At 39.4% G+C, this 14,801-nt stretch overlaps 1 protein-coding gene across 5 annotated transcripts in view; it reads left to right on the top strand.

Annotated features, from left to right (window-relative positions):
- The window catches only part of PCYT1B (phosphate cytidylyltransferase 1B, choline), a 166,837-nt gene that overhangs the window by 81,392 nt on the left and 70,644 nt on the right, over positions 1 to 14,801 (top strand). For all 5 annotated transcript variants that reach the window (XM_049705182.1, XM_004284918.3, XM_049705183.1 and 2 more), the window contains one exon: positions 465 to 581. In XM_049705182.1, the coding sequence (XP_049561139.1) occupies positions 465 to 581 (117 nt within the window). The remainder of the gene's footprint in view (positions 1 to 464; positions 582 to 14,801) is intronic.

The raw sequence follows: 14,801 nt of genomic DNA, 5'->3' as shown, positions 1-14,801 counted from the left end.
AGCTGTGTCTTTGCCTTTGGGAATAGGACTCTGGGTCTTAGTTCAGGACTGCCAGACTCGAGGATAAAGTCATTTGTCCTTTTCATTGAGCTCCTCAGTCACTCGTACCTCGATATTCCTGCTGGGCTGACTCTGTCAACCCTTTGGTTATGTCTGGTGTGTCTGAATCTGCCAGCTCAGCCACCTGAGACTCTACTCTGGATCAAGAAAACTCCCCAGTGCTGTGCGGCTAAAAATGTGTGTTCTGGGTCAATCTTAATTTTGTTACGTTTTTACTCTGCTTCGATGTCCTTAGAAGAACCTCTTGGTAAAGTTAATTTCGTGCACTAATATGAAACTGATGGTTTGTAGACATTGTGTTTTCTCCAGGTAAACCTTATTACAGTGCTGTACTGATGGAAGGATCGGGTGACTGGGATTCCTTATTCTGCAGTTCTGTTGATGATGTTTTCTTTCTTCCACAGTTGACAGACCTGTCAGAGTATACGCAGATGGAATATTTGACCTCTTCCACTCAGGTCATGCAAGGGCACTTATGCAAGCAAAAACACTGTTTCCCAACAGCTACTTGTTGGTAGGAGGTAAGAAGTGCATTTTGTCTTTGTCTAGAAAACTCTTGTATAATGTGCTTCCTGAAAAGGACCCCTTTCAGACTTCCATCATTAACACCTCACATTGTAAATGCTCCCAGTTCAGCCTATATTGCGTCGCTTGTTCACTGCGTGAAATTTAAAATGATATTTAAAAAACCATAGGGGAAATTACGTCCTCAGATTATAAACCATTGATTCCCAGAGAAAGACGAATAATACCACCAAGGGTAACTGCTTCATGTTCTCCATTTATGCCTTCTTGTGTTTGAGGCATGATCCAATTTCTGTTTCTGAAATTTCCTAGAGGGTTAGGAGAAAAGCAATATTATTCTGATTTCAAATCTTAGAGACCTGAGGGGATTCAGGATGATTAATGGTAAGTAAGGTCATTGTCTGTTTCCTTGGTGTGACCCACAGTACTTAGGACCATGTTGTGCTAATGGTAGTGGCTTACAGCAGTCCCAATTAGTTGAATTTATGTGCTGTGTATTAAAGAAATAGAGATTTATATACCCAGGTAATCTTGGTTTACAATGAAGGAACTGACTGATTTCATAAGCTTGTGGAGAGAGAAGGGCAGTTAGACATAAAATTTTCTTCTTCCAAAAGGCCTACAGATTTCAATTTGGGTAAAAGGGAAAGTTTCTGACCTGCAAGACCTGGGTCTCATCTCTGTAGCTTCTGGAAACACCATTTCCTTTCACTATAATCATTTTTTTGGCATTACATGAACTAGACACCATCAACCCTTAGACCTCTACCGTGAGGGAAAAAGGTGATGGTAAGAGACTACATATCTGTTTTTAAAAATATTTTGTTGGGCTTCCCTGGTGGCGCAGTGGTTGAGAGTCCGCCTGCCGATGCAGGGGACACGGGTTCGTGCCCCGGTCTGAGAAGATCCCACATGCCGCGGAGCGGCTGGGCCCGTGAGCCATGGCCGCTGAGCCTGCGCGTCCGGAGCCTGTGCTCCGCAACGGGAGAGGCCATCATGGTGAGAGGCCTGCGTACCACACACACACACACACACACACACACAAATATATATATATATATATATATATATAGTTATCTTCTACAAGTTTAAAACTACTTTTTGTATATTTGAGAGGAATCTTTTGCAGATTTTGCCAAGCATGGTGACCATGTGGTTATTGAATGGAGTTCTTTCCAGAAGGAAGAGGTGATACGAGGCAGTTCATTTCCCTTTATTTTGAGCGGAAAATCATTTCTTGCATGAGCACTACCACCTGGAGTCTGGTCCTAAGCTGCTGGGGTCCTGGGGAGACCTCTGCAGTGGTTGGGCTTTGGTCATTTTGGCAACCCAAGTTTGGAGGTGGTTAGGTGTAGGCAACACTTAACGGGAACACTGCCCTGGCCCTGGGTTAGCACATCAAAAGTAAAGGCAAAGGAAAAATGTGACTTTCAGTACGTTCAGGTAAATTGGAGAAAGCAGTAAATTAATATCAGTAGCTGTCCAGGTCACTAGGTGACAATGCTTTCTCTGATTTACTGAATGATTCCTTCACTTAACAACTATTTTTCGAGCTCCTACTATGTGCCAGGCATTCTTCTGTACACTGAGAATGCAGCCATGATCGAAGCAGACTGTGTCCTCAAGAGAACTTAGAGTCTGAAGGGGAGGCAGACACTTAGAGTCTGAAGGGGAGGCAGAGGTAGGGGTTCTATGAAGAAATGTAAAATAGGGTAAGGGGAAAGAGTGGCTGGTGGGGCAAGGAGGGACATTTCAGGTACGGAGGTCAGGGGAGGACCCTCTGGAGTGTTGACACCTGTGCAGAGACTTGAATGAAGTGAAGGGCACACGAAAGCCAGAGCACAGAACCTTCCTTGTGTGGTGATCTTCCCACCAGCCTATATGAGAATGTTGGGACAAGTGGAGAAAACGTGGTAGCGACAACTAGATGCGTTATTTGTTTTTGGTTTTTTTTTTTTTGCGGTAGGCGGGCCTCTCACTGTTGTGGCCTCTCCCGTTGCGGAGCACAGGCTCCGGACGCGCAGGCTCAGCGGCCATGGCTCACGGGCCCAGCCACTCCGTGGCATGCGGGATCTTTCCGGACCGGGGCACGAACCCGTGTCCCCTGCATTGGCAGGCGGACTCTCTACCACTGCACCACCTGGGAAGTCTACTGTGAAATATTTTTAACCACCCTATTAATAAAATTCAGTGTAGGGACTTCCCTGGTGGCACAGTGGTTAAGAATCTGCCTGCCAATGCAGGGGACACGGGTTCGAGCCCTGGTCTAGGAAGATCCCACATGCCACGGAGCAACTAAGCCCGTGCGCCACAACTACTGAGCCTGAGCTCTAGAGCCTGTGAGCCACAACTACTGAGCCCATGTGTCACAACTACTGAAGCCCACATGCCTAGAGCCCATGCTTTGCAACAAGAGAAGCCACCACAATGAGAAGCCCACGCACTGCAACGAAGAGTAGCCCCCGCTCGCCACAACTAGAGAAAGCCAGCATGCAGCAGCAAAGACCCAACACAGCCAAAAATAAAAAAAATAAATTTATAAAAAAAATAAAATTCAGTGTCAGCCGGGCTTCCCTGGTGGCACAGTGGTTAAGAATTCGCCTGCCAATGCAGGGGACACGGGTTCGAGCCCTGGCCCAGGAAGATCCCACATGCCGTGGAGCAACTAAGCCCGTGCGCCACAACTACTGAGCCTGCGCTCTAGAGCCTGTGAGCCACAACTACTGAAGCCCATGTGCCTAGAGCCCGTGCTCCGCAATAAGAGAAGCCACTGCAATGAGAAGCCCACATGCCGCAACGAAGAGTAGCCCCCGCTTGCCACAACCAGAGAAAGCCTGCACACAGCAACAAAGACCCAACACAGCCAAAAATAAAAATAATAAAAATTTTTAAAAATTCAGTGTAAGCCTATATTTCATGTGTCTCCACTAATTTAATTTTATTTGATTCCTAGTCTGTTAAACAGAATCTCCAACCACCTGTGTGTAGGCAGATTTCTACAGGGGCATGGTAGCTCAAATCCCATGACAAAGAACAATCTTCCTTTGATGTATATAGTAGTTGCCTTCCTCTGAAATTCAGCATTTGTCACAGCTGTTCTAGAAATACTTTGCAGTTATATGTAAAACAAAATTAGGGTCTAGATTCAAATAATTTAAAATAATTATGCAGAGACATTCAGAAATCTTACAGGATGTTAGAAAATTCTCATGTGGGGCTGCCCCACACATAGCAAGTTGTTTAGGGACTTCCCTGATGGTCCAGTGGCTAAGATTCCATGCTCCCAATGCAGGGGGCCTGGGTTCAATCCCTGGTCAGGGAACTAGATCCCACATGCCACAACTAAAGACCCCCGCATGCCGCAACTAAAGACCCCCGCATGCCGCAACGAAGATCCTGCATGCCACAGCTAAGACCCGGTGCAGCCAAACAAATAAATAAATAAAATAAATACTTAAAAAAAGATGTTTAACATTGTTGGCACCCTGCCCACTAAATGCCAATTGCTGCCTCCAGTCATAGTGACAACTAAAGATGCCCTACAGATTTCCAAAAATGCTTCCTAGCGGATGCTGAGGCCTTTGTTGAAAACCGTTCTTAGACTAAGAGTCTTCACTCTTTGTTCCCCACAATCCCAAAAAGGATTTTGAAAAACTATACACCTTCTTACAGATTTTTAAGCTGACATCTAAAATTTTCCATCCTAAGTTTAAATAGTTGTAAAATATGTAATTTCTGGAATACCGTAAATTTTAACATTTTCAAAAATTAATAGACTTTATTTTTAAGGGAAGTTTTACGTTCACAGCAAAACTGAGCAGAAAGTACAAAGGTTCCCATTTACGCACTCACGCACAGCCTCCCCACTATCAACGTCTGCCACCAGGGTAGTACATTTTTTACAGTCCATGAACCTACATTGACATGTTATTATCACCCAAAGTCCATAGTTTAATACGTTAGAGTTCACTCTTGGTATTTTACATTCTTTGGGTTTGGACAAATGTATTATGACATATATCCACCATTGTAGTATCGTACAGAACAGTTGCAGTGCCTTAAAAATCCTCTGCACTCTGCCTATTCATCTATCCCCCACCCAACCCCTGGCAACCACTGATCTTTTTACTGTCTCCATAGTTTTGCCTTTTCCAAAATGTCATGTAATTGGAATCATACAGTATGTATCTTTTTCAGATTGGCTTCTTTCACTTAGTAGTATGTTTAAGGTTACCCCATGGCTTGTTGGCTCATTTCTTTTTAGCACTGGGTAATATTCCGTTGTCTGGATGTGCCACAGTTTATCCTTTTGCCTACTGAAGGACGTCTTGGTTGCATTCATGTTTTGGCAATTATGAATAAAGCTGCTATAAACATCTATGTGCAGGTTTTTGTGTGGACATAAGTTTTCAATTCAGTTTGGTAAATACCAAGGAGTGTGATTGCTAGATCATATGTTAAGAGTATGTTTAGCTTTGTTAGACACTGCCAAACAGTCTTCCAAAGTAGCTGTACCATTTTGCGTTCCCACCAGCAATGAATGAGAATTCCTGGTGCTCCAAATCCTCACCAGCATTTGATGTTGTCAGTATTTTGTACTTTGGCCATTTTAATTGGGGTATAGTGGTATCTCATTGTTGTTTTATTTTGTAATTTCCTGATGACATGTGATGGAGAACATCTTTTCATTTACTTATTTAACATCTGTATATCTTTTTTGGTGAGGTGTCTATTCAGATCTTTTTTGCATTTCTTAATCAGGTTGTTCATTTTCTTATTGTTGAGTTTTAAGAGTTCTTTGTGTAGTTTGGATAATAGCCCTTTATCAGTTGTGTCTTTTTCAAATATTTTCTCCCACTCTGTGGTTTTTCTCATTCCATTCACATGGCCTTTTGCAGAGCAGAAATTTTTAATTTTAATGAAGTCCAGTTTATCAGTTGTGTCTTTGATGGTTTGTGTGTTTGGTGTTGTATCTAAAAAGTCACTGCCATACCCAAGGTCATCTAGGTTTTCTCATATATTATCTTCTACGAGTTTTATGCTTTTGTGTTCTACATTTTGATCTATGATCCATTTTGAGCTAATATTTGTGAAGAGTATAAGATCTGTATTTAGATTCCTTTTTTTGCATGTGGATGTCCAGTTGTTACAGCACCATTTGTTGAAAAGACTATCTTTGTTCATTGTATTACCTTTGCTCCTTTGTCAAAGATCAATTGACTGTATTTATGTGGGTCTGTCTCTGGGCTATTTCGTTTCATTGATCTATTTATCCATTTTTTCACCAATACCACACCTTCTTGATTACTGTAGCTTCACAGTAAGTACTGAAGTTGAGTAGTGCCAGTCTTCCAACTTTGTTCTTTTCCTCCAATATTGATTTGGCTATTCTGGGTCTTTTCCCTCTTCAAATAAACTTTACTATCAGTTTATCATTAGCCACAAAATAACTTGTTGGTATTTTGGTTGGGATTGCATTGAATCTATAGATCAAGTTGGGAAGAAATGACATCTTGTCACTGTTGAGCCTTCCTATCCATGAACATGAAATACATTTCCATTTATTTTGTTCTTTGATATTTTTCATCAGGGTTTTGTAGTTTTTCTCACATAGATCTTGTACACATTTTGTTAGATTTATACCTAAGTATTTTATTTGTTGGGGCGTGCTAATGTAAACAGTAATATGTTTTTCATTTCAAAGTCCACTTGTTCATTGCTGGTATATAGGAAAGTGATTGACTTTTGTATATTAATTAACCTTGTATTCTGCAATTTTGCTATAATTGCTTGTTCTAGGAGGTTTTTTTGGTCAATTCTTTAAAATTTTACACATAGATGATTATGTCATCTGTGAAGAAAAACAGTTTTATTTCTTCCTCCCCAATCTGTATACATTTTTTAAAATTTATGTATTTATTTATGTTTGGCTGCGTTGGGTCTTCATTGCTGTGCGTGGGCTTTCTCTAGTTGTGTCGAGTGGGGGCTACTCTTTGTTGCAGTGCGCGGGCTTCTCATTGCGGTGGCTTCTCTTGTTGTGGATCACGGGCTCTAGGTGCACAGGCTTCAGCAGTTGTGGCATGTGGGCTCAGTAGTTGTGGCTCGTGGGCTTTAGAGCGCAAGCTGAGTAGTTGTGGTGCCCAGGCTTAATTGCTCTGCGGCATGTGGGATCTTCCCAGACCAGGGCTCGAACCCGTGTCCTCTGCATTGGCAGGCGGAATCTTAACCACTGCGCCACCAGGGAAGTCCTAATCTGTATACATTTTATTTCCTTTTCTTGTCTTACTGCACTAGCTAGGACTTCCAGTACAATGTTGAAAAGCTATGGTGAGAGGTTACATCCTTGCCTTATTCCTGATCTTAGTGGGAAAACTTCAATTTTCTCACCATTGAGTATGATGTTAGCTGTAGGGTTTTTTTTTTTTTTTTTTGCGGTACGCGGGCCTCTCACTGCTGTGGCCTCTCCCATTGTGGAGCACAGGCTCCGGACGCGCAGGCTCAGCGGCCATGGCTCACGGGCCCAGCCACTCCGCGGCATGTGGGATCCTCCTGGAGCGGGGCACGAACCCGTGTCCCCTGCATCCGTAGGCGGACTCTCAACCACTGTGCCACCAGGGAAGCCCAGCTGTAGGGTTTTTGTAGATAGTCTTTATCAAGTTGAGGAAGTTCCCCTCTATTTCTAGTTTGCCGAGAGTTTTTGTCATGAATGGGTATTGGATTTTATCAAATGCTTTTTCTACATCTATTAATATGATCATGTGATTTTCCTTCTTTTGTCTGTTGATGTGATGGATTACATTAATTGATTTTATTCTATTTTTTGTTTTTTAAAACTGAAGTATAGTTGATGTATAGTATTATATGTTACAGGTGTACAATATAGTGATTCACAGTTTTTAAAGGTTATACTCCATTTATACTTATAAAATATTGGCTATATTCCCTGCATTGTAAATATATCCTCATAGCTTATTTATTTTATACATAATAGTTTGTATCTCTTAATCCCCTATCCCTTACTTGCTCCTCCCTCCTTCCTTCTCTCCATTAGTAACCACTAGTTTGTTTTCTATATCTGTGAGTCTGTTTACCTGGGATAAATCCCACTTGGTTATGGTGTATAATTCTTTTTATACATTGTTGGATTTCAGTTGTTAATATTTTGTTAAAGAGCTCTGCATCTATGTTAATGAGAGATAGTGGTCTCTAGTTTTCCTTTCTTATAAGGTGTTTGGTTGTGGTATTAGGGTAATGCTAGCCTCATAGAATGAGTTAGGAAACATTCCCTCTGCTTCTATCTTGTGGAAGAGATTGTAGAGAATTGGTCTAGTTTCTTCCTTAAATGTTTGGTAGAATTCACCAGTGAACCTATCCAGACCTGGTGGTTTCTCTTTTGGAAGGTTATTACATACTGATTGGATTTCTTTAATACATAGAGGCCTATTCAGATTGTCTCTTCTAGTGTGAATTTTGGCAGCTTCTGTCTTTTAAGGAATTGGTCACTTTCACCTATGTTATCACATTTGTGGGCATAGAGTTGCTCAAAATATTCCTTCCTTTTAATATCCGTGAGATCTGTAGTAATGTCCTCTTTTTAATGTCTGATATTGGTCATTTGTATCTTTCTCTTTTTTCTTTGTTAGCTTGGCTAGAGCCTTATCAATTTTATTGATCTTTTCAAAGAACCAGCTCTTGTTTTTGTTGACTTTCTCTATTCATTCCTGTTTTCAGCTTCATTGATTTCTGCTCTGATTTTTATTATTTATTTTCTTTTGCTTACTTTGGGTTGAATTTGCTCTTTTTTTCTAGTTTCCTAAGATGGAAGCTTAGATGATTTATTTTAGATTTTTCTTCTTTTCTAATATATATATTCAATGCTTTAAATCTCCTAAACACTTTTCATTGCATCCCACAAATTTTGGTAAGTTGTGTTTTCATTTTCATTTAGTTCAAAATAGTAAAAAATATTTCTTGATTTATTCTTTGACCCATGTGTTATTTAGAAGTGTGCTGTTTAATCTCCAATTATTTTGGGATTTTCCAGCTATTTTTCTGTTGTTGATTCCTAGTTTAATTCCACTGAGACCAGACATTGTGTGATTTCTATTCTTTTAAATTTGTTGGTGTGTTTAATGGCCCAGAATGTGATCTATCTTGGTGAATGCTCCATGTGAACTTCAGAAGGATGTGTATTCTGCTGTGGTTGCATGAAGTCTGTAGATGTCGATTATACACGGTTGATTGCTAGTGCTGTTGTGTGCGCACCCACACACACATACAATTAAATATATTGTTGCTGTTATTATCTTGAATATACTGTTATCTGTTAGATCAATTAAGAATAAGAAAAATAAAAGTTTTGTTTTATCTTCAGTTATTCTCGAATGCTCTTCCTTTTTAAAACGTATATCTGAATTTCTGACCTATGTAATTTTCCTTCTTTCTGAAGAACTTTTAAAAACATTTCTTGCAAGGCGGGTCTACTAGAAACAATTCCCTCAATTTTTGTTTGTCTGAGGAAGTCTTTATTTCTCCTTCCCTTTTTTTTTTTTCGCTATGCGGACCTCTCACTGTTGTGGCCTCTCCTGTTGCAGAGCACAGGCTCCAGACGCACAGGCTCAGCGGCCATGGCTCACGGGCCCAGCCGCTCCACAGCATGTGGGATCTTCCCGGACCGGGGCACGAACCCGTGTCCCCTGCATCGGCAGGTGGACCCTCAAACACTGTGCCACCAGGGAAGCTCTCTCCTTCCCTTTTAAAGGATGATTTTGTAGGCTATAGAATTGTAGGTTGGTGGGGTTTTTCTCTCAACACTATAAATATTTCACTTCACTCAGTTTTTATTTATTTATAATTAATTAATTTATTTGGTTTCACCAGGTCTTAGTTGTGGCTCGTGGGCTCCTTAGTTGTGGCTTGCTGGCTCCTTAGTTGCAGCAGGTGGCCTACTTAGTTGCACCTCATGGGCTTCTTAGTTGTGGCACACAAACTCTTAGTTGCCCCATGTGAACTCTTAGTTGTGGCATGCATGTGGGATCTAGTTCCCTGACCAGGGATCAAACCTGGGCCCCCTGCATTTGGAGCATGGAGTCTTATCTACTGCGCTCTCACTCATGGGAGTCACTTACTCACTTTTTAAAAAATTTTAATTTTATACTGGACTATAGTTTTTTTTGTTTTTAGTTTTTTTTCATTTTTGTGATGTTGAGCATCTTTTCATGTGCCTATTGGCCATCTGTATGCCTTCATTGGGAAGCTATTCAGGTTCTCTGCCCTTTTTTATTGTACTTTTTCTTGTTTTTTTAATTTTATTTTTTTAAACAGCATGTTATTAGTCATCAATTTTATACACATCAGTGTATACACGTCAATCCCAATCACCCAATTCATCACACCACCACCACCACCACCCCCCCGGCTTTCTCCCCTTGTTGTCCATACGTTTGTTTTCTACATCTGTATCTCAATTTCTGCCCTGTAAAGCGGTTCATCTGTACCATTCTTCTAGCTTCCACATATATGCGTTAATATACGATGTTTGTTTTTCTCTTTGTGACTTACTTCACTCTGTATGACAGTCTCTAGATCCATCCACGTCTCAACAGTTGACCCAATTTCATTCCTTTCTATGGCTGAGTAATATTCCATTGTATATATGTACCACATCTTCTTTATCCATTCGTCTGTCGACGGGCATTTAGGTTGCTTCCATGACCTGGCTATTGTAAATAGTGCTGCAATGAACATTGGGATGCATGTGTCTTTTTGAATTATGGTTTTCTCTGGGTACATGCCCAGTAGTGGGATTGCTGGGTCATATGGTAGTTCTATTTGTAGTTTTTTAAGGAACCTCCATACTGTTCTCCATAGTGGCTGTACCAATTCACATTCCCACCAACAGTGCAAGAGTGTTCCCTTTTCTCCACACCCTCTCCAGCATTTATTGTTTCTAGATTTTTTGATGATGGCCATTCTGACTGGTGTGAGATGATATCTCATTGTAGTTTTGATTTGCATTTCTCTAATAATTAGTGATGTTGAGTAGCTTTTCATGGGCTTCTTGGCCATCTGTATGTCTTCTTTGGAAAAATGTCTGTTTAGGTCTTCTGCCCATTTTTGGATTGGGTTGTTGGTTTTTTTAATATTAAGCTGCATGAGCTGTTTATATATTTTGGAGATTAATCCTTTGTTCATTCATTTCCAAATATTTTCTCCCATTCTGAGGGTTGTCTTTTCGTCTTATTTATGGTTTCCTTTGCTGTGGAAAAGCTTTTAAGTTTCATTAGGTCCCATTTGTTTATTTTTGTTTTTATTTCCATTACTCTAGGAGGTGGGTCAAAAAAGACCTTGCTGTCATTTACATCAAAGAGTGTTCTTCCTATGTTTTCCTCTAAGAGTTTTATAGTGTCCAGTCTTACATTTAGGTCTCTGATCCATTTTGAGTTCATTTTTCTGTATGGTGTTAGGGAGTGTTCTAATTTCATTCTTTTACATGTAGCTGTTCAGTTTTCCCAGCACCACTTATTGAAGAGATTGTCTTTTCTCCATTGTATATCCTTGCCTCCTTGGTCATAGACTAGTTGACCATAGGTGCATGGGTTTATCTCTGGGCTTTCTATCTTGTTCCATTGATCTATGTTTCTGTTTTTGTGCCAGTACCATATTGTCTTGATTACTGTAGCTTTGTAGTATAGTCCAAAGTCAGGGAGGCTGATTCCTCCAGCCCCGTTGTTGTCCCTCAAGACTGCTTTGGCTATTGGGGGTCTTTTGTGTCTCCATACAAATTTTGAGATGATTTGTTCTAGTTCTGTAAAAAATGCCAGTAGTAATTTCATAGGGATTACGTTGAATCTGTAGATTGCTTTGGATAGTATAGTCATTTTCACAATATTGATGTTTCCAATCCAAGAATATGGTATATCTCTCCATCTGTTGGTATCATCTTTAATTTCTTTCATCAGTGTCTTATAGTTTTCTGCATACAGGTCTTTTGCCTCCCTAGGTAGGTTTATTCCTAGGTATTTTATTCTTTTTGTTGCAATGGTAAATGGGAGTGTTTCCTTAATTTCTCGTTCAGATTTTTCATCATTAGTGTATAGTAATGCAAGAGATTTCTGTGCATTAATTTTGTATCCTGCTACTTTACCAACTTCATTGATTACCTCTAGTAGTTTTCTGGTGGCATCTTTAGGATTCTATATGTATAGTATCATGTCATTTGCAAACAGTGACAGTTTTACTTCTTCTTTTCCAATTTGTATTCCTTTTATTTCTTTTTCTTCTCCGATTGCCGTGGCTAGGACTTCCAAAACTATGTTGAATAATAGTGGTGAGAGTGGACATCCTTGTCTTGTTCCTGATCTTAGAAGAAATGCTTTCAGTTTTTCACCATTGAGAATGATATTTGCTGTGGGTTTGTCATATATGGCCTTTATTATGTTGAGGTATGTTCCCTGCATGCCCACTTTCTGGAGAGTTTTTATCATAAATGGGTTTTGAATTTTGTCAAAAGCTTTTTCTGTATCTATTGAGATGATCATATGGTTTTTATTCTTCAATTTGTTAATATGGTGTATCACATTGATTGATTTGCATATGTTGAAGAATCCTTGCATCCCTGCATAAATCCCACTTGATCATGGTGTATGATCCTTTTAATGTGTTGTTGGATTTTGTTTGCTAGTATTCTGGTGAGGATTTTTGCATCTATATCCATGAGCCATATTGGTCTGTAATTTTCTTTTTCTGTAGTATCTTTGTCTGGTTTTGGTGTCAGGGTGATGGTGGCCTCATAGAATGAGTTTGGGAGTGTTCCTTCCTCCGCAATTTTTTTGAAGAGTTTGAGAAGGATGGGTGTTAGTTCTTCTCTAAATGTTTGATAGAATTCACCTGTGAAGCCATCTGGTCCTGGACCTTTGTTTGTTGGAAGATTTTTAATCACAGTTTCAATTTCATTACTTGTGATTGTCTGTTCATATTTCCTGTTTCTTCTTGGTTCAGTCTTGGAAGGTTATACCTTTCTAAGAGTTTGTCCATTTCTTCCAGGTTGTCCATTTTATTGGCATAGAGTTGCTTGTAGTCGTGTCTTAGGATGCTTTGCATTTCTGTGGTGCTGTTGTAACTTCTCCTTTTTCATTTCTAATTCTATTGATTTGAGTCTTCTCCCTTTTTTTCTGGATGAGTCTGGCTAATGGTTTATCAATTTTGTTTATCTTCTCAAAGAACCAGCTTTTAGTTTTATTGATCTTTGCTATTGTTATTTTGTTTCTATTTCATTTATTTCTGCTCTGATCTTTATGATTTCTTTCCTTCTGCTAACTTTGGGTTTTGTTTGTTCTTCTTTCTCTAGTTCCTTTAGGTGTAAGGTTAGATTGTTTATTTGAGATTTTTCTTGTTTCTTAAGGTAGGCTTGTATAGCTATAAATTTCCCTTTTAGAACTGCTTTTGCTGCATCCCATAGGTTTTGGATCGTCGTGTTTTCATTGTGATTTGTCTCTAGGTATTTTTTGATTTCCTCTTTGATTTCTTCAGTGATCTCTTTGTTATTTAGTAACGTATTGTTTAGCCTCCATGTGTTTGTGTTTTTTACGTTTTTTTCCCTGTAATTCATTTCTAATCTCATGGCGTTGTGGTCAGAAAAGATGCTTGATATGATTTCATTTTTCTTAAATTTACTAAGGCTTGATTTATGACCCAAGATGTGATCTATCCTGTAGAATGTTCTGTGCACACTTGAGAAGAAAGTGTAATGTGCTTTTTTTGGATGGAATGTCCTATAAATATCAATTAAATCTATCTGGTCTTTTGTGTTATTTAAAGCTTCTGTTTCCTTATTTATTTTCATTTTGGATGATCTGTCCATTGGTGTAAGTGAGGTGTTAAAATCCCCCACTATTTTCGTGTTACTGTCGATTTCCTTTTTTATAGCTGTTAGCAGTTGCCTTATGTATTGAGGTGCTCCTATGTTGGGTGCATATATATTTATAATTGTTATATCTTCTTCTTGGATTGATCCCTTGCTCATTATGTAGTATCCTTCTTTATGTCTTGTAATAGTCTTTATTTTGAAGTCTATTTTATCTGATATGAGTATTGCTATTCCAGCTTTCTTTTGATTTCCATTTGCTTGGAATATCTTTTTCCATCCCCTCAGTTTCAGTCTGTATGTGTCCCTAGGTCTGAAGTGGGTCTCTTGTAGACAGCATATATATGGGTCTTGTTTTTGTATCCATTCAGCAAGCCTGTGTCTTTTGGTTGGAGCATTTAATTCATTCACGTTTAAGGTAATTCTCAATATGTATGTTCCTATGACCATTTTCTTAATTGTTTTGGGTTGGTTTTTGTAGGGCCTTTTCTTCTCTTGTGTTTCCCACTTAGAGAAGTTCCTTTAGCATTTGTTGTAGAGCTGGTTTGGTGGTGCTGTATTCTCTTAGCTTTTGCTTGTCTCTAAAGCTTTTGATTTCTCCATCGAATCTGAATGAGATCCTTGCTGGGTAGAGTAATCTTGGCTGTAGTTTCTTCCCTTTCATCACTTTAAGTATATCATGCCACTCCCTTCTGGTTTGTAGCGTTTCTGCTGAGAAATCAGCTGTTAACCTTATGGGAGTTCCCTTGTATGTTATTTGTCATTTTTCCCTTGCTGCTTTCAATAATTTTTCTTTGTCTTTAATTTTTGCCAATTTCATTACCATGTGTCTTGGTGTGTTTCTCCTTGGGTTTATCCTGTATGGGACTCGCTGCCCTTCTTGGACTTTGATGGCTATTTCCTTTCCCATGTTAGGGAAGTTTTTGACTATAATCTCTTCAAATATGTTCTCTGGTCCTTTCTCTCTCTCTTCTCTTTCTGGGAACCCTATACGGCAAATGTTGCGTTTAATGTTGTCCCAGAGGTCTCTTAGGCTGTCTTCATTTCTTTTCATTCTTTTTTCTGTATTCTGTTCCGCAGCAGTGAATTCCACCATTTTGTCTTCCAGGTCGCTTATCCATTCTTCTGCCTCAGTTATTCTGCTATTGATTCCTTCTAGTGTAGTTTTCATTTCAGTTATTGTATTGTTCATCTCTGTTTGTTTGTTCTTTAATTCTTCTAGGTCTTTGTTAAACATTTCTTGCATCTTCTCAATCTTTGCCTCCATTCTTTCTCCGAGGTCCTGGATCATCTTCACTATCATTATTCTGAATTCTTTTTCTGGAAGGTTGCCTATCTCCACTTCATTTAG

The sequence above is a fragment of the Orcinus orca genome, chromosome X, assembly GCF_937001465.1.
Source record: "Orcinus orca chromosome X, mOrcOrc1.1, whole genome shotgun sequence".
Classification (NCBI taxonomy): Eukaryota; Metazoa; Chordata; class Mammalia; order Artiodactyla; family Delphinidae; genus Orcinus; species Orcinus orca.
Note: the sequence above shows the minus strand (reverse complement) of the source record. Positions and strands in the feature narration are given on the sequence as shown.